This window comes from Mesocricetus auratus, unplaced genomic scaffold (genome assembly GCF_017639785.1).
Source record: "Mesocricetus auratus isolate SY011 unplaced genomic scaffold, BCM_Maur_2.0 Super-Scaffold_4256, whole genome shotgun sequence".
NCBI lineage: Eukaryota > Metazoa > Chordata > Mammalia > Rodentia > Cricetidae > Mesocricetus > Mesocricetus auratus.
Genome location: NW_024429182.1, coordinates 93,175,138 through 93,195,865, shown reverse-complemented (window position 1 = coordinate 93,195,865; position 20,728 = coordinate 93,175,138). Strand labels below are relative to the sequence as shown.

General features: G+C 39.6%; 1 protein-coding gene across 1 annotated transcript; it reads right to left on the bottom strand.

The window, feature by feature from the left end:
• Positions 1–14,018: 14,018 nt before the first annotated feature.
• On the bottom strand, positions 14,019–16,060 carry LOC101832866 (olfactory receptor 52E5). The gene is given in 8 exon segments (XM_013126238.2): positions 14,019–14,145; positions 14,147–14,192; positions 14,195–14,248; positions 14,251–14,553; positions 14,556–14,704; positions 14,706–14,789; positions 14,791–14,909; positions 16,007–16,060. Coding segments are annotated over 8 exon segments (936 nt in total).
• Between the last annotated feature and the right edge of the window lie 4,668 nt (positions 16,061–20,728).

Genomic DNA, 20,728 nt, shown 5'->3' with positions numbered 1-20,728 from the left:
TTTTTTCCTTTGTTTCTTCTTCCATTTCCTGCCTTTTTTGGTTTGTTTCTTCTTCCATTTCTTTCATTTTTTGCTTTGTTTTTTTTTCTACCATTTCTTGCATTTTTTGCTGTTTCTTCTCCCATTTCCTGCCTTTTTTGGTTTGTTTTTTCTTCCATTTCTTGCATTTTTTGGTTTGTTTTTTCTTCCATTTCTTGCATTTTTTGGTTTGTTTTTTCTTCAATTTCTTTGAGGGACTTTCCTATATCCTCTTTTAGGGCCTCTATCATTTTCATGAAAGTGGTTTTAAGGTCGTTCTCTTCTGCTTCGTTCGCATTGGAATGTTGGGGTCTTGCTGGTGTGGAGTCTCTAGAATCTGGCGGTGTCATATTAGTTTTTCTGTTGCTGAGTGTGTTTTTGTATTGTCTCTTTCCCATCTCTTCTTCTAGTGGGTGCAGAAAGAGCCCCTTACTGGTCTGGGTACCAGAGTTCCCTTTTAGTGGGTGCTAGCAAGTCCAATAATCTGGTGGTTCTTCTATTCCTTGTCCTCGTTCTGGTCCCATGGGTGGAGAAGAAGAACAGGAATCTGGGGCACTTAGCCTCTTACCTGGTCCCCTGGACCCTATGATGGGTCCTGTTGTACCTGATCCGGAACAGCTACTCCCCTGGTCTCCCTGGCTCCTCTGGTTTCCTGGTCTTGTTGGTGGGAGAGAGGACCTGGAGTCTGGGGTGCTTGGCTCCTGTCGGATTGGAAACTCTGTGCAGTTCCCAGGCGATCCGCAGGCACTGGAACACAGGCCTGGAAGCTGGCCTGTTTACCTGATGCTGCTGCAGGAACAGCTGCTTCCCTGGACTCCCCCAGAATTACCTTTTAAAATGCATGCTTATATCTGTAGACACTTACCACTGTCAACCTTAATCAGAGAAGCCTTCTTTCTAATGACCTCTGATGAGGAACAAACCTGCAGCTGCATATGGTGCAGAGAATAAATGGTAGTGGGTTAGTGTTCAACCTTAAACAAGACTTTAATACAATCTCTTACAAGGCTCGGGGAACATTGTAGAAGAAGTTGCAGGAAACCAAAGGTATAAGCCAGAATATAAAGAAAAGGGTTGCTAAAAGATGTCTTCTGGATAATAAACAGTCATTGCAAGCACAGATGACACACTGGATCTGCATAAGAAGGGGACCATCAACACCTAGGAGTGGATGGAAGAGATGCCTAGGGGATGTTATTCCTAATTGCTGGACTATTTACTCAGGGTAGACTCAAAACAAGAGGAATAGATATCAAGGAGATGCACTGCCTGCAGTTATGACTCCACTGTTGACTGGCTTCCAATGGACAGCTCTAACCCAACAGTCACTCAGATGACCGTGATTAAATGTGTCACACAATAAATCCAAAGGTCATAAATCTGGGAAATGGACAAGTGAGGAGGGATATGTGAGACAGTAGATAAAAGATGAAAGGTCTAACCAGAGTTTGAGTATACACACACACACACACACACACACACACACACACACACTTACACTTCATTGATATTACTCAATGTATAGTTTAGGCTTATTTAAGTAATGTGTCTGTATTTTAAAACTGAGTACACAGTTGTTACATGATCCTCAGAGAAAGGAAGGAATGTTGGTAAGTCTTTGCAATATGCTTACAATTTAAATTCTCAGAAATTGAGTTAAGATCTTAAAAAATTATGGAACTTTTGAAGAATAAAAGTATAATTAAAAAGACTACACAAGCAAAAAGTGTCTATTAATGGCTGAAAATACATAAAATGCGTAATGTGTGAGCAGTGAACACAATATCACAAATCAATGCTATAACATAAAAGGGCAAGGTTAATGGGAAATACAATGGAAACATTGGAAAGAATTATTTGGCATATTTCAAACATACATAATTTCACTTATTCAACTCAATAACCAACACTACTTTGCTTTTTACATGAAACAAAAATTGCAGAGTCAGTATCTAATCCTGTGTCACAGTCTAATAGCACTAAATATTTTGCAATTGTATCAGTTTTCCTATATTTGCTATCTTTATAGTGACATAATAAGTAATATACAAAGAAAAAACATAATAAGTAAAGCACAGAGCAATACACTTTAACTCTTTACATTGAGTTCATGACAATTTGAAAAGGAATGGACAGAATATAAAGATTAGAAGTTTGACTCCTCTTCATTTTCATATTTCAGGGGATTAAGTTGAATTCAAAACTGGTTAATAGAATTTACAGTTCAGTACAAGATGGAAAGATGAGGCATGAGGTCAAAAAGCTCAGATACAGCAACAGCAACAAGTACTTTGGGAAGATTGCAAATGTATAATAAAGAATTTCTTCTTGTACAGAGAGTACAAGCTCTTTATTTGTCTGGGCTCCCAGCAGCTAACCCCCATGAATTTGTTCAAAGTGAAGACTGGGAATGACATGTGTAACTGTAGGATGCAGCCAGGCCATAAAATCAAAATACATTGAATGAACCTTTCAAAGAATCAATAAGGAAACTGACCAAAAGCATGAACTTGTTTGGAGATTATTTTGATCAACTGATATCAGTCAATATGAAAAGTAGCAAATACAATGCTATGTCAGCCATGAAGTAATCAAGCAGTCATGTTTATGTAATGAAACCCCAATAAAAATGCCTTGGTGACTTTCCCTAGATAGTAATATACTCCATGCATGCCATCACACAATGTCAAGAGGATAGTACACCCCACCTCCATGAGAGGACAGTGTGTACCTCATGTTTGTAAAGCTCACAGGCTTTCCTAAGACTATCTTTCTGGATCTAATTGTAATCAGCATCATTTTCTGCGACCCCCGGGAAGGGACCCCCCGACCCGCGGGGGTGAGGTGATGAGGGTCACTACTAATTTGGTGGGCCTTCACGAGCAGATCCGATCTGGAAAGTGAACTTCAAGAGGTTAATGGAAGCAGGCTCAAGACAACATTCGCTGATCAAGAGCCTTTATTTTTGGGGGCGCGCTGGAACTTATAGAGGAAGGACCTCAGGGGGTGGTACAAGCATATCAATCAAGTCTCAATTCAAATATACACCAAATACGGTAAAGACAAAGCTGTAATTTTCCATCAGTCATCAGTTGCATTCCACAAATGCTTGTCAGTGTAAGTCAGGTGCAGGAATTAGGGAGGGGTAGGAAGTATTCAACGGAACACTTTAATCTTTTGTTAACAAAGACAATTACTCTGTAAGGGTACTTCCCCCCTGGCTAGGCAGGTGGGCTGCCCTGTGTAAATTTAACTTTTATGGTTAGCCTTTTCCTTTGTCTCAAGGGCATGTGTGCTCGCAGTCACGTAGTCAGAAGGCCAAGGAATGGTTGACAGACTCCATTTTGTTCAAGGTTCTAGCAGTCCCCAACAATTTTCCAGTAAGGAACTGTATGGAGGAAGATAATAGCTGTGAATGATTCTTATGAGTCCTTCTAGTAAGTTCTTGAGAAGAGGTTAGTTTGGAAGATCTGGAACTGAAGATGTCAGAAGTGAAGGTAGACATGAGATTTGTGCTCTAAAACTGCACTTAAGGTCAAGGCTGATGATTAAATTTCATGCTACATATATTCAACTAGAAGTCAGCAGGTTCTCATAAGACAATTTCACATGAGGAAGATGCTTGATGGTTCACCATTTCCTTTTCTTAACCTGTCTTAAATTCTTACATGTGACTAGCTTTCTATTAAACACCCTGATCCTATGAGATATGTGTGTCAGTTTGTAGACTCTTATTTCTAATTTTTCACTTTTGAGCCACTAAACACTGTTACAATTATCATAGCTTTATAAAAGCTTCAAAATATAGCAGTCTAAATCATGTGAATTTTTCATTTGAAGGAATTTTGTATAAGCTATTCTTCCTCAGACCCATATCTTCCCCTCTCTCTTTGTACTGTTTCTTGATGGGGGAAGTATTCTGTACATAAGTTTCTCTTATTGGTTAATGAATAAAACATTGTTAGCCAATATATGCAAGATATGCAGGACTAGAAGGAGGATTCTGGGAAGTGTAGTAAGAGAGAATCAGCTATATGATCCTGGAAGAGGACTCATGAGTGTGGAGTTCTTGGTAAGATAAGAACATGTATAAATACATGTATTAGTAGTCATGGGTTAATACTTAAGACAGAGCTAGCCTATAAGAAATCCTAGTCACCAGCCAACAGCTTATAATTAACATAGTGTCTCGAGTGTTATTTGGAGGCTCTATGGCAGTTATAGAACCGGGCTTGAACACCACAACAAATTAGCTATGCAAGGTGGTTTCTACAAACTTCCACAGAAAAACTTGACAAAAACTTAAAAATGCATTTTAGAAACAAAAGAACAGAAAAGTCAATCACAGCTTCTTTTTAGCAGTATTTTTCTCAGATGAGCTCATATGTTTGCCAGGCATTTTCCAAGGCAAGCAGATGCTTGTGACTTTTTTAAGAGCAGCTCCTTGATTTGAATAAGTGACCAAAACCATGGCAGCTAGCAAGCAGATAAGATTCATGTGGTTAGAAAAAGATAAAGATTCACAGTAAAGAAAAATATACATAGGCTTTGGAACGTAAAGAAAAAATAAAGTATCTGGATGTGGTAGCACATACCTTTAATCCCAAAATTCAGGAGGCAGAGGCAATCAAGGTGATCCTGGTGTACAGACTGAATTCCAGGACAGACAAAAGTTTACAGAGAAATGAAAAAAATAAAAGGAAAAAAAGAGTAATAAAAAAGCCACATAAAGATGGAAAATACACAGAGTCTGGATACTATATGCTATAATATGATCATTAAATTATTTGATGCCTAGGCCCCGCCCTGGATGAAATGACAGACTCTGGAGATCCACCATGGAGGGCTCACCAACCCTGGGGATCGTAGTGGAGATTGGGTGGGGGAATAGGGGGCCTGATGGGGAAGGTGGGAAAGAAGGGGAGGGAGAGAGAGTTGAGATTGACATGTGAAACAAGCTTGTTTCTAACTTAAATTAAAAAAAAAGAAGTGAAAAAAATAAGTTGTTTGATGACTGAGGAAAGCTGCTAAAATATATTTTATAATTAAATTATAAATTATAAAATAATTAATTAAATTAATTAATGAAACATATATTTTAGAAATGCTTTGACTTCTAAATTTAAGAATAAGGGCAGGTTACTTGGAAAAAGAATTTTTGCTTGTGTTTCCATAGAAAATGCAAAGCTATGGATTCCTTCCAGTCTAATATGATTTGATGAAGCAAGGCCCACTGAAACAGTGTTCCAGGTGATCCAACATCTGAAACATCTGAGACGATGCAGCCTTCCAGAATACAAAAACACAGGTTTCAGTGTTTTGCCATGATTCCCACATTATGGACAGTGTCCCCAACCAGCAGAAAGCAGTTTGGAATGAATGATATCCAAATTCACAAATATTATTTACAAATTTTTGTTTTCACTTAAATGGGGTTGGTTATAAACGGCTAATGATCACAAACAATCTCTTTTTAAAGGTAAAAAGGAGATTATGGTATAGTAATGAATACTTTGGTTTTGGTGCCCTGCAGGATCCTCCTGAGGCCTTGGGACTGCACACTGGGGGACCCATCCTGGCAGACCAGCCCATCCAGAATCTTCCAGCATCCTAGTCCTGCCTCCACCCATAGGAGAAGATAAGCATGGGCCTGTTTCCAGCCTGCCTTCCGGTGCCCTGTTCAGAGCCTCCTAATGCCTGGGAAATGCTCACTGGGAACCCACCCTGGTGGAATAGCCCATCAAGAGATGGACAACATCCTAGTTTCACCCCATCCCATTGGAGAAGAAGAGAGCCATCAGAGTATTGGACCTATTTGCACCCACCAGGAGAGGAAGAGACTCCACCTGTATCAAATGGTAGGGAGAGGAAGAAGACAACACAAAAGCATATTCAACAACAGAAAAACCAATATGAGACCACCAAAGTCTAGGGACTCTACACCAGCAAGACCTGAACATTCCAATGCAGATGAAGCAGAAGAGAACGACCTAAAAAACAACTTCATGAAAATGATAGAGGCCTTCAAAGAGGCTATGAGAAAATCCCTTAAAGAAATGCAAGAAAAAAGCAAACCAAAAAATTACAAGAAATCAACAAAATCTCTTAAAGAAAGCTAAGAAAAAACAATCAAACAGATGAAGGAAGCAGTGCAAACAGTTCAAGATCAGAAACCTGAAACAGAGACAATAAAGAAAACACAAATTGAGGGAATGCTGGAAATAGAAAAGCTGGGTAAACTATCAGGAACTACAGATGTAAGCATAACCAACAGACTACAAGAAATGGAAGAGAGACTCTCAGGCATTGAAGATACACTAGGAGAAATAGATTCATCAAAGAAAGAAAATCTTAAGTTCAACAAATCCCTAACACAAAATATCCAGAAAACATGGGACACCATGAAAACAAACTAAATAAAACTAAGAATAATAAATATAAAAGAAGGTGAAGAAACCCGCCTCAAAGCTGCAGAAAACGTATTCAACAAAATCATAGAAGAAAACTTTCCCAGCCTAAAGAAAGACTTGTTAATAAAAGTACAAGAAACTGACAGAACACTAAATAGAGTGGACCTCTCCTCACATACTCATCAAAACATCAAACATAAAGAATAAAGAAAGAATATTAAGAGCAGCAAAGGAAAAAGGCCAAGTAACATATAAAAGCAAATCTATCCGAATTACACCTGTCTTCTTCGTGGAAACTTTGAAAGCCAAAAGGTCCTGGATAGATATTATACCAATACTAAGAGACCACGGATGCCAGCCCAGACTAGTATAGCCAGCAAAGCTTTAAATAACTATAGATGGAGAAAACAAGGTATTCCATGACAAAACTAAATTCAAGCAATATGTATAGACTAATTCAGCCTTACAAAAAGTTCTGGAAGGAAAACTCCAACACAAGGAAGTTAACTACAACCAGAAAAACATAGGCATTAGATGATCCCACTTTACCAACAGCCAAAAGAAAAAAAGGAATGGAAATCTACACACAATACCAACAACAACAACAAATCCAAAGCAAACAAGAATGAACAATCAATGGTCATTAGTATCCCTCAATATTAATGGTTTTAACTCATCTATAAAAAGACACAGGCTAACAGAATGGATTCGAAGACAGAATCCATCCTTCTGTTACATACAAGAAACACACCTCAACATCAAAGACAGATAATACATCAGAAGTAATGGTTGGGAAAAGATTTTCCAATCAAATGGACCCAAGAAACAATTGGGTATAGCTATCCTAATATCTAACAAATTAGACTTCAAACTAAAATTAATCAAAAAAGATGAAGAAGGTCAGTTCATATTTGCCACAGGAAAAATCAATTAGGATATAGTCTCAGTTATGAATATCTATGTCCCAAATACAAAGGCATCCAAAGAAATATTACTAAAACTCAAATCACATATAAAATTCCACACACATATAGTGGGAGACTTCAACACTCCATTTTCACTGCAAGACAGAAACTTAACAAAGAAGCAAAGGAACTAATAGAAGTTATGACCCAATTGGGTTTAACAGACATCTACAGAACATTCCATCTAAACACAAAAGAATATACTTTCTTCTCAGTGCGATATGGAGCTTTCTCTAAACCGAACATACTCGGCAATAAGTACAAAAAATTGAAATAACCCCCTGTATCCTATCAGACAACCATGCTTTAAAGTTAGAATTCAGCAACAACACAAACTGCAGAAACCCTACAAATTTGTGGAAATTGAACAATGCACAATTGCACCATTCCTGGGTCAAGGAAGAAATAAAAAAAAAGAAATTAAAGGTTTCATAGAATTGAATGAGGATGAAGACACAACATACACAAACTTGAAAGCAGTGCTCCGAGGGTAATTCGTAGCACTAAGTTCCCACATGAACAAACTAAGAGAACAGTCACACTATAGAATTAAAATTACAACTGAAAGCTCTAGAACAAAAAGAGGCAAACTCATCCTGAAGGAGTAGATGCCATGAAATAATCAAATTGAGGGCTGAAATCAATAAAGTAGAAACTAGGAAAACAATACAAAGAAACAATGTGGTTGGGGATTTAGCTCAGTGGTAGAGTACCTGCCTAGCAAGCACAAGGCCCTAATTTTGGTCCTCATGTCACAAGAAAAAAAAAGATGAAATAACAAAAAAGACCAAAAACAAACAAACAAACAAATTAAAAGGTAACAAAGAATCAATGTATCAAAGAGTTTGTTCTTTGAGAAAATCAACAAGATAGACAAACCTTTATCCAAACTTACCAAAAGGCAGAGAGAGCGCATGCAAATGAACAAAATCAGAATTGAAAAGGGAGACATAACAATGGGCACTGAGAAAATCTAGAATCATCAGGTCATACTTTGAAAACTTGTACTCTGCAAAATTTGAAAATGTAAAGGAAATGGACAATTTTCTGGATATATACCACTTACCAAAATTAAATCAAGGACAGATGAACAATTTAAATAGACCTATAGCCCATAATGAAACAGAAGCAGTCATCAAAGGTCTCCTAACTATAAAAAAACCTGGTCCAGATGGTTTCAGTGCAGAATTCTAGCAGAAATTAAAAGAAGAGTTAATGCCAATACTACTCAATAGAAGCAGAATGGTAATTAACAAACTATTTTTACAAGGCTGCAGTTACCGTGGTACCCAAACCACAGAAAGACAAAACAAAGAAAGAGAACTATAGTCCAATATCCCTTATGAACATTGATGCAAAAATCCTCCATAAAACACTGGTAAATCAAATCCAAGAACACATTTAAAAAATCATCCACCGTGATCAAGCAGGCTTCATTCCAGAGATGCAAGGATGGTTCAACATACAAAACTTTGTCAATGTAATCCACCATATAAACAAACAGAAAAAGAAAAACCACATGATCATTTCACTAGATGCCATAAAGCCTTTGACAAAATCCAGCACCCCCTTATTATGAAGATTTTGGAACGATCAAGGATTACAGGAAATACCTAAAGGTGATAAAAGCAGTATACAGCAAGCCAACAGCAACTCTCTCCATATCTCTTCAATATTGTACTAGAAGTTCTAGCTGGAGCAATAAGACAACAAAAGAAGATCAAGGGGATACAAATTTGAAAGGAAGAAGTCAAACTTTCACTATTTGCAAATACATGACAGTTTATATAAGTGACCCGAAAAATTCTACCAGAGAACTCCTTTAGCTGACAAACAGCTCCAGTGGGATGGATACAAGATTAATTCAAGAAAATCAGTAGTCCTCCTATATATAAATGATAAATGGGCTGAGAAAGAAATCAGAGAAACATCACCTTTCACAATAGCCACAAACAACATAACCAAACAAGTTAAAGACCTATATGACAAGAACTTTCAATCTTTAAAGAAATAAATTAAAGGAGATATCAAAAAATGGAAAGCTTTCCCATGTTCTTGGATAGGTAGGATCAACATAGTAAAAATGGCAATCTACAGATTCATTGCAATCTCCATCAAAATCCCAGAACAAATCTTCACAGACCTTGAAAGAACAATAATCAACTTTATATGGAAAAACAAAAACCTAGGATAGTCAAAACAACCCTACACATCAAGCAACTTACAGAAACATCACCATCCCTGACTTCAAGCCATACTATAGAGCTATAGCAATCAAAACAGGTTGGTATTGGCACAAAAACAGACATGTAGAACAATGGAATAAAACTGAAGAACCGGATGTTAATTCACACAGATCCAAACACCTGATTTTTGACAAAGAAGCTAAAACTATACAATGGAAAAAAGAAAGCATTTTCAACAAATGGGGCTGGCATAACTGGATGCTGACATGTAGAAGATTGCAGATAGATCTATATCTATCCCCATACAGAAAGCTTAAGTTCAAATGGATCAAAGACCTCAACATAAATCCACCCACACTGAGCCTCTTAGAAGAGAAAATGGGTGGTACCCTAGAATAAATTGGTACAGGAGACCGCTTCCTGAACATAACACCAGTAGCACAGACATTGAGATCCACAATTAATAATTGGGACCTCCTGAAACTAAGAAGCTTCTGTAAGGCAAAGGACACAGTCAGCAATAAAAAGCAGGGTACAGAATGGGAAAAGATCTTCACTAACCCCATATCTTTTTTAAATTAATTTATTTTTAAATTTATATTAGAAACAAGGTTGCTTCACATGTCACTCCCAGGTCCCTCTCTCTTTCCCTCCCCTCCTACCATGCCCTCCCACCAACAACCCCCCCGAATATGCCCTCCTTTCCCCAGAGAGGTGAGGTCCTACATGGGGGTATCCACAGTCTGTCATTTCATCCAGGGCAGGGCTTAGACCCTTGCCCAAGAGTCCAGGTGAGAGTGCATCTCTCACTGTGGGATGGGCACCCAAAGTCCATTTGTATGCCAGGAATAAATACTGATCTACTACCCAAGGCCCCATAGAATGCCTAGGCGTCCTCACAGATACCCACAATCGGGGGTCTTGATCAGTCCCATGCTAGATTCCTAGTCATCAGTCTGTGATTCATGAGCTAACCCTTGTTCAGGTTAGCTGTTTCTGGGGGGTTAAACCAGCCCAGTCTTAACCCCTTTGCTCATCAGTCCTCCCTCTCTGTCACTGGGTTTCTTGAGTTCAGATCAGTGTTTATCTGTGGCTATCTGCCTCTGCTTCCATCAAACATTGGTTGAAGGTATTATTTCCCAGACTCTCTGGCCATGGGATTGTAGGCTGGTACTCCCCAGATCTATGTCTAAAAACCATATATGAGAGAGTACATGCCATGTTTCTCTTTTTGTGACTAGGTTACCTTACTTGGGATGTTTTTTTTTTCTAGTGCCATACATTTGCCTGCAGATTTCAAGATTTCATTGTTATTTTCTGCTGAATAGAACTTAATTGTGTAAATGTACCACATTTTCTCTATCCACTCTTCAGTTGTGGGGCATCTAGGTTGCTTCCAGGTTCTGGGTATTACAAATAATGCTGCTATGAACATAGTGTAACAGGTGTCCTTGTTGTATGAATCTTTTGGATATATGCCTAAGAGTAGAATTGCTGCATCTTGTGGTAGGCTGATTCCCATTTTTCTGAGGAATCTCCATACTGATTTCCAAAGTGGCTGTACAAGTTGGCACTCCCACCAGCAGTGGAGGAGTGTCCCCTTTCCCCACAACCTCTCCAGCATAAACTGTCATTGGAGTTTTTGATTTTAGCCATTCTGACAAGAGTAGCATGACATCTCAGAGTTGTTTTGATTGCATTTTCCTGATGGCTAGGGATGTTGAGCCCTTTCTCAAGTGTCTCTCAGCCATTTTAGACTCCTCTATTGAGAATTCTGTATTTAGTTCTGTAGCTCACTTTTTTCTTTTTTTATTACTTTAATTTTAAATAGCTTGCTTCACATGTCAATCCCAGTTCCCTTTCCCTCCCCTCCTCCCACATCCCCCCAGTCTCCCACCCTATCCCCACTTCCTTCCACATAGGGGATATTTATAGTCCATCATTTTACTCAGGGCAAGGTCCAGGCACTCCCCTAAGAGCCCAGGCTGAGAGAGCATCCCTCTTTGTGTTATGGACACACGAAGTCCATTTGTATGCCAGGGATAAAACTGATCTACTGCCCAGTAGGATCCTTTGGCATTTTGGAGACTTGCTTCTTGAGTTCTTTGTAAATTTTAGAGATCAGCCCTCTGTCATATTTGGGGTTAGTGAATATCTTTACCCATTCTGTATGCTGCCTTTTTTGTCCTGTTGACTGTGTCCTTTGCCTTACAGAAGCTTCTCAGTTTCAGGAGGTCCCATGTATTAATTGTTGACCTCAGTGTCACTGCTACTGGTGTTATGTTCAGGAAGTGGTCTCCTTTACCAATTTGTTCAAAGGTACCACCCACTTTCTCTTCTAAGAGGCTCAGTGTGGCTGAATTTATGTTGAATTATCCTCATAGCACTGCTTTCAAAGTGTCCCATAGGTTTGGGTATGTTGTGTCTTCATTCTCAGTGAATTCTAGGAAGTCTTTAATTTCTTCTTTTATTACTTCTTTGACCCAGGGATGGTGCAGTTGAGCATTATTCAATTTCCATGAGTTTGTAGGTTTTCTGCAATTTGTGTTGTTGTTGAATTCGAATTTTAAAGCATGGTGGTCTGATAAGATGCATGGAGTTATTCCAATTTTTTGTAGCTGCTGAGGTTTGATATATTGCCAAGTATGTGGTCGATTTTTGAGAAGGTTCCATGTGGTGCTGAGAAGAAGGTATATTCTTTTTTATGTGGATGAAATGTTCTATAGATGTCTGTTAATCCCAGTTGGGTCATTACTTCTATTAGACCCTTTGCTTCTTTGTTGAGTTTCTGTCTGGTATTCCTGTCTAGTGGTGAGAGTGGTGTGTTGAAATCACCCACTAAATTGTGTGGGGCTTTAGATGTGATTTAAGTTCTAATAATGTTTCTTTTACGAATGTGGATGCCTTTGTATTTGGGGCATAGATGTTCAGGATAGACACTTCATCTTGGTGGGTTTCACCTGTGATGAATATGTAATGACCTCCTTCATCTCTTTTGATTGATTTTATTTTAAAGTCTAGTTTGTTAGATATTAGGATTGCTACCCCTGCTTGTTTCTTGGATCCATTTGATTGAAAAAAATTTTCCCAACCTTTAACTCTCAGGTAATGTCTGTCTTTGAGGCTGAGGTGTGTTTCTTGTAGAAGCAAGGTTTCTTGATCCATGGATGCTAGAGTTCTGGCTAGTTCCAGAATTGGACAGGGTAGTTATACATCTGGAACCTCTGGGATCTTAACCCCAGTGATCTCAATTTGTCTTCTCTCTATTTCAAAAGATCTCTCTGGGAGAAACAGGCAGACAGACAGAATAAAATTGTTTTCTTTCTTTCTGAAAGGAATCTTGCTTGGTAATCTAGCCCTATATTGGCTGTCTGTCCTGGAAGGACTAAGTACTCTCCTGGGCACAGTGTTTGTTCACACACATCTGTATGTGCTCAGGCTTAGCTGCACATGCTCACTCAGTGCCTTCCATGGAGTTCACAAAATAAGTTTATATCAGCATCCTGGACACACCTATCAGATAGATACATTCCCTAAAATTTAATGAACAAAACTTAACCTATCATAACCCTTGTTATGAAACTGTTATAAAAATGTAAGTGGAAATAGTAAAAACAAATAAACAAAAACCGAGCCCACTGAGAAGATTTAAGTGGAATCTGCTGATTACTAAATGGAAAGATTCCATTTTCATGAAGTAAAAGGCCATGCTTTTCATTATGTAGTATTTAATATACCCTGAATTCTATTTTTTCTTTCCCTTTCTTAGATTCTATGAGCCAGGATTTCATTATGTAGCCCAGACTGGCCTGGAAAAGTTACTCATCTTGTGTAGCTCAAAATGACTCACATGTGTCCCAATCCTCTTGTCTCAGCTTCATTGGATCTGGGATGTCAATTAGCCATACCTACCTTCAAAGAGTTTATTGTAGTTTTCAGGTCAAATTTCCAAAAAAGACGTGAACCTGAGATTAAGTGCACATTTTATGACATTTAGTTCACCTCCAACTACTATTCTTGATTTTCATAGTACTCAATGTCTTTTTATCAGTATAATTTTAGTACTGGCATGTGACTGGATAGAATCTCTATGTGAGAATATGTCATTCAAAGTAGTTATTGGATACCAACTGTTTTCAAGACCTTTCCTCCCTCTAGGAATTTTATGCTGTCACATGCTTAAATAAAAGGGTTCTGTTGTACCTTCCATACGTTAGAGCAGAGATAAAATTTTGAAATCTTTGTGTAATGTATTTTAATGATGCGTACTAACTTATGAGATATGGAGGGTCATGTAATGGGATTGACCCTTGAGGTACAGTGAAAGGAGGTGAGCATTCCCCCCCCCAGAATTTATTGTTATTGAGATCACTTAACTTCTTATGGAAACTTAACAAAAACTATTTGAATGTTTACTTCTGACTGGATATTATAGTTTTTTATATTGAACTGTTATGAAGATTGTGGAGATAAATTTCACTGGATTTAGGGCTAAGCATTCTTAGTACTCTTTCCCTTATCTGCTTTGTTCTGACTCCATAGATAACAGGGTTCAGGGCAGGGGGAAACCACATACAGGTTGGCTAGAAGTATGTGTATGTAATGAGGGATATGTGGCTAAATCAATGTGTCATGAAGGAGAAGAGGGCTGGTAGGTTAATGGCCAAATGACACACACATGGGAGCCACATGTGCTAAGGGCCTTGAGCCGAGCATCCCAGGATGGAAGGTGAAAGACTGTTTGGAGAATACGGATGTAGGAAAATCCAATCACAGATAGGTTGATGTATCCCTCTGAGAAAGCAACTAATCCATAAATGACATTGACCCTGATACTGGTACATGCTAGCTTTGCCAAACCCATGTGTTCACAGTAGGTATGGGGGACAATCTGGACACCACAGAATGGCAACCTCAAGATGAGAAATATAAATGGAGTCACAAACACCAAAGTCCTAACTATGATGACTACACAATAGCAGCTAGTACCTTGTTGGTGAGGATCATGTTATACTTCAGTGGGTTGCATATAGCAACATATCAATATATGATCATAACTGTCAGCACCACATATTCCAGGCCAGTGCATATGTGTATGGTATACATCTGTGTGATGCAGGCCTCACCAGAAAATGCCCAGCATCTTGGGAATGGTGGCTATGGATAAGCCCAAATCAGTGCAAGTCAACATGGCAAGGAAGTAGACCATGGTAGAGGCTGCATTCAGTTTGGATCACAAATAAGATGATGGTGTTCTCCGGGACAGCTATTAGATACACTGCAAAGAAGGGCAAGCTGATTACAGGTGTACATCTTCCTGTCTGGGATGCCTATAAGGAGGAAGAAGGAAGGGTAGAATGAAGTATATTAGTGTGAACTAATTGCAGATGCATTTCTTGTAGTTTTCTGGCTTCCACTGAGAGACCCTAACTTCTTTCATAGTATGTTGTGTAATTCTTGCAGAAGTGGAAAACCTATTCTTCAGTTCCATAACATAGCGCATGAGACCTGAAGGGGTAATAGCAGATACATTAACTTTGAAAAATTTGCTTAGTATTTATAGAAAAAACACGCAGAAGACTTTCACACTTAGAACAAGCACACACTTCATTCATTATTCCTCCAGTCTTTAAGGAAGAGCTTATATATTTTAATTTAGCAACTATTTGTTGATAATCACACTAGCTAATTAGAACATAAAGTATATAACCCACATAGAGTTTCTTTCTTTTCCATCTCTCTCTCCGTCCCTCCCTTTCTCTCTCTTTCCCTAATGTCGGTGTGTATATGTGTTTGTGAAGTGTGCAGTATATCATTAGTCTTGATTTAGGAGATGATGATTCAACAGGTTGTGGAGTGTAATGATACATTTTTTATGTAATGCAGTTTGTTCTCTATTAATATGCAGTACATTTTCAGGTTCTAAGATGTGTAGATATTGAACAAATTTTCCTTCATTTAAAATATCGTCTTGTTTAACTACCATGGCATTTTGAATCTGATTTTTAAATGCTCTATATATTTATATTTTTATCTGTATCTCAATGTATGTTTCTCCGTATTTTTATATTTTGCTGTTTTACATTATATTGTTAATGAAATTTACTAACCAACATTGTTAATTTGGACTGTTACAGAATTGTCCTACTTGGATTTTAAAATACATTTTAATTTAAATTAAAACAATCTTATTTTACATACCAATCTCAGTTCCTTCTTCTTGCCATCCTCCCATGCCACCCACCAACCCCCTATCCTATCCCCCACTGACTCCCAGGGAGAGTGATTTCTCCAATGGGTGAATCATCAAAGTCTGTCACATTATTTGGTGCAGGACCTAGGCCTTCCCTCTTGTATCTAGGCTGAGAGAGTATCCTTCCATAGGGAATGGGCTCCCAAAGCCCATTTGTGCACTAAGAATAAATACTGGTTCCACTGCCACAGGCCCTGTAGAGTTCCCAGGCCTCAAAACTGACACCATGTTCAGGGGGCCTGGTTCTGTCCTATGATGGTTCCCAAGCTGTCAATCAGGAGTCTGTGAGCTCCCACTTGCTCAGGTCAACTGTTTCTTTGGGTTTCCCCAGGATGGCCTTGACCCCTTTGCTCATCATTCCTCCCTCTCTACAACTGGATTCCAGGAGTTTGACTCAGTGCTTTGTTGTGAATCTCTGTTTCTGCTTCCATCAGCTACTGGATAAAGGCTCTAGGATGGCATATAAGGTAGTCATCAATCTCATAGTGGAAAGGCATTTAATGTATACTCTCTGCTATTGCTTAGATTCTTAGTTGGGGCCCTCCTTGTGGATCCCTGGACATTTCCTTAGTGCCAGATTTGTCTTTAAACCTATAATGGCTCCCTCTGTTAAGGTATCTCTTGTCTTGCTCTCCTTCTATATTCTTCCTCCAATTCAATCTTCCTGATCCCTCATGTTGTCCTCCTTCATTCCTTTCTCCCCTCCTCTTTTTTCTACCTCCATCCCCACTCCCCCTGTGCTCCTAATTCGCTCAGGAGATCTTGTCCCTTTCCCCTTCTCCAGGGGACCATGAATATGTCTATTTGGGTCTTCCTTGTTTCCTAGCTTCTGTGTGGTTGTGGATTATAGGCTGGTTATCCTTTGCTCTATGTCTAATATCCACTTATGAGTGAGTACATACCATGTTTTTCTTTCTGTGCCTCAGTTACCTCACTCAGAATGGTTTCTTATAGTTCCATCCGTTTACCTGCGAATTTCAAGATGCCACTTTTTTTTCAGCTGAGTAGTATACCATTTTGTGAATGTACCACATTTGTTGTATCCATTCTTCAATTGAGGGTCATCTAGGTTGCTTCCAGATTCTGGCTATTACAAATAATGTTGCTATGAAAATAATTGAATAGACGTCCTTGTTGTATGAATGCACATCCTTTGGATATATGCCTAAAGTGGAAATGCTGGATCTTAAGGTAGACTGATTCCCATTTTCCTGAGGAATCTCCATACTGATTTCCAAAGTGGCTGTACAAGTTTGCAATCCCTCCAGCAGTGCAGGAGTGTTCTCCTTTCTCCACATCCTCTCTAGCATTAACTGTTGTTGGTGTTTTTGATTTTACCCATTCTGACAGGAGTAAGATGGTATCTCAGAGTTGTTTTGATTTGCATTTCCTGATGGCTAAGGATGTTTCACAATTTCTTTAGTTTATTTCAGTCATTTCAGATTCCTCTATTGAAAATTCTCTATTTAGTTCTGTACCCCACTTTTTAACTGGATTGTTTGGTGATTTGGTGACTAGCTTCATGAGTCCTTTGTATATTTTGAAAATCAGTCCTCTAGAAGATATGGGGGCTTCCAGTGCCTGGGGACTGCCACTGAGTCCTCCCTCACGGCAGGAGCCTGTGCACCCCAGATTCCTGGTCTTCTTTTCCACCAACAGGACCAGGTAAACCTGGCTGTATATCCGGGCCTGCCTTCCAGTGCCTGGGGACTGCCACTGAGCCTCCCCTCCAGGAGGGAGCCTATGCAACCCAGATTCCAGGTCTTCTTTTCCAACCATGGGACCAGGCCTAGGACCAGGAAGAGGAGAACTACTAGAATATTGGATTTGCTTGCACCCACTGAAAGGGAACTCTGGTCCCCTAACCACCAGGCCAGAAAGAGGCTCTTTCTGTACCCACTAGAAGAAGGGATGAGAAGGACACAATACAAAAGAACACTCAGTAACAGAAAAACAAATATGATACTGCCAGATTCTAGAGACTCCACACCAGCTAGACTCCAACATTCCAATGTGAATGAAGCAGAAGAGAATGACCTTAAAGACAACTTCATGAAAATAATAGAGGCCCTCAAAGAGGATATGGGAAAATCCATCAAAGAAATGGAAGAAAAAGCAAACCAAAAATTGCAAGAAATGGAAGAAAAAACAAACGAAAAATGCAACAAATGGACAAAAAGACAAAGTAAAAATTGCAAGAAACAATTCAAACAGTGCAAGAGTTGAAAACTGAAATAGAGACAATTAAAAAAAAGACACAGTCATCCTGTGACTGATGGAAGCAGAGGCAAACACACAATCACTGAACTGAACCCAAGGAACCCAGTGACAGAGAGAGAGGAGTGATGAGCAAATTGGCAAAGATTGGGCTGGAAAAACCAGCAGAGACAGCTGATCTGAACAGGGGAGAGCTCTTGGATCCCAGACTTACAGTGGGGAGGCTAGCATGGGACGGATCTGGACCCCCTAAATGTGAGTGTCAGCAAGAAGGCCTGGGCAACCCATGGGGCCCTGAGCTGTGGATCAGTGTCTATCCCTGGAATACAAACAGTCATCGTGTGCCTATAGCACAAAGAGGGATGCTCTCTCAGCCTGGACTCTTAGGGGAGTGCCTGGACCCTACCCAGAGTGAAATGACAGACTCTAGATATCCCCTATGTGGAAGGGGCAGAAAATATATTCAACAAAATCACAGAAGAAAACTTTCCCAACCTAAAGAAAGACATGCAAATAAAAGTACAAGAAACTTACAGAACACCAAATAAAGTGGACCACAAAAACGTCCCATCGCCACATAATAATCAAGACCCCAAACGTACAGAATAAAGAAAGAATATTAAGAGCACCTAAGGAGCTGTTCCGCCAGCAGCATCAGGTAAAAAGGCCAGCTTCCCAGCCTGTGCTCCAGTGCCTGCAGATCGCCTGGGAACTGCACAGAGCTCCCAATCCCGGCGGGAGCCAAGCACCCCAGACTCCAGATCTTTGCTCCCACCAACGAGACCAGGAAAGGAGAGGAGGCTGGGAGTCCAGGGAAGCAGCTGTTCCTTGGGCAGCATCAGGTAAACAGGCCGGCTTCCCGCCCTGTGCTCCAGTGCCTGCAGATCGCCTGGGACCTGCACAGAGCTCCCAATCCCGGCGGGAGCCAAGCACCCCAGACTCCAGATCATCGCTCCCACCAACGAGACCAGGAAAGGAGAGGAGGCTGGGAGTCCAGGGAAGCAGCTGTTCCTCGGGCAGCATCAGGTAAACAGGCCGGCTTCCCGCCCTGTGTTCCAGTGCCTCCAGATCGCCTGGGAACTGAACAGAGCTCCCAATCCCGGCGGGAGCCAAGCACCCCAGACTCCAGGTCTTCTCTCCCACCAATGAGACCAGGAAACCAGAGGACCCAGGGAGACCAGGGGAGTAGCTGTTCTTGATCAAGTACAACAGGACCCAGCATAGGGTCCAGGGGACCAGGTAAGAGGATAAGCGCCCCAGATTCCTGTTCTTCTTCTCCACCCACGGGACCAGCATTTGGACAAGGAATAGAAGAACCACCAGATTATTGTACTTGCTAGCACCCACCAAAAGGGAACTCTGGTCCCCAGACCAGTAAGGGGCTCTTTCTGCACCCACTAGAAGAAGAGATGGGAAAGAGACAATACAAAAACACAGTCAGCAACAGAAAAACAAATATGACACCTCCAGATTCTAGAGACTCCACACCAGCAAGACCCCAACATTCCAATGCAAAGGAAGCAGAAGAGAACGACCTTAAAAGCACTTTCATGAAAATGATAGAGGCCCTAAAAGAGGATATAGGAAAATCCCTCAAAGAAATGGAAGAAAAAACAAACCAAAAACTGCAAGAAATGGAAAAAAAGCAAACCAAAAAATGCAAGAATTGGAAGAAAAAAAACCAAAAAATGGCAAGAAATGGAAGAAAAAACAAACCAAAAAATGCAAGAAATGGAAGAAAAAACAAACCAGAAAAGGCAGGAAATGGAAGAAGAAATGAAGCAAAAAATGCAAGAAATGGAAGAAAAAACAAAGCAAAAAATGCAAGAAATGGAAGAAAAAACAAAGCAAAAAATGCAAGAATTGGAAGAAGAATCATAACAAAAAAGGCAGGAAATGGAAGAAGAAATGAAGCAAAAAAATGCAAGAAATGGTAGAAAAAACAAAGCAAAAAATGAAAAAAATGGAAGAAGAAACAAACCAAAAAAGGCAGGAAACGGAAGAAGAAACAAAGCACAAAATGTGAGAAATGGAACAAAAAGCAAACCAAAAAATGCAAGTAATGGAAGAAAGAACAAACCAAAAAATTCATAAAAGGCAACAAACGGACGAACAGATAAACATAAAATTGCAAGAAGCAATGCAAACACTGCAAGGGTTGAAAACTGAAATAGAGTCATTAAAAAAAACACAATCTGAAGAAAGGCAGAAAATAGAAAAGCTGGACAAACACTCAGGCACTACCAATACAAGCATTACCAACAGAATAGAAGAGATGGAAGAGAGAATCTCAAGTGTTGAAGATACGCTAGGAGAAATGGATTTATCAACCAAAGAAAACCTTAAATCCAACAAATCCTAAACACAAAACATCCAGGAAATATGGGACACCATGAAAAGACCAAACCTAAGAATAATAGGTATAGAAGAAGGAGAAGAAATCCACCTCAAAGGGGCAGAAGGCATATTCAACAAAATCATAGAAGAAAACTTTCCCAACCTTAAGAAAGACATGCCAATGGAGGTACAAGAAGCCTACAGAACACCAAATAGAGTGGACCACAAAAAAAATCCCTTCACAACATAATAATCAAGACCCCAAACATACAGAATAAAGAAAGAATATTAAGAGCAGCTAAGGAAAAAGGTCAAGTAACATATAAAGGCAGACCTATCAGA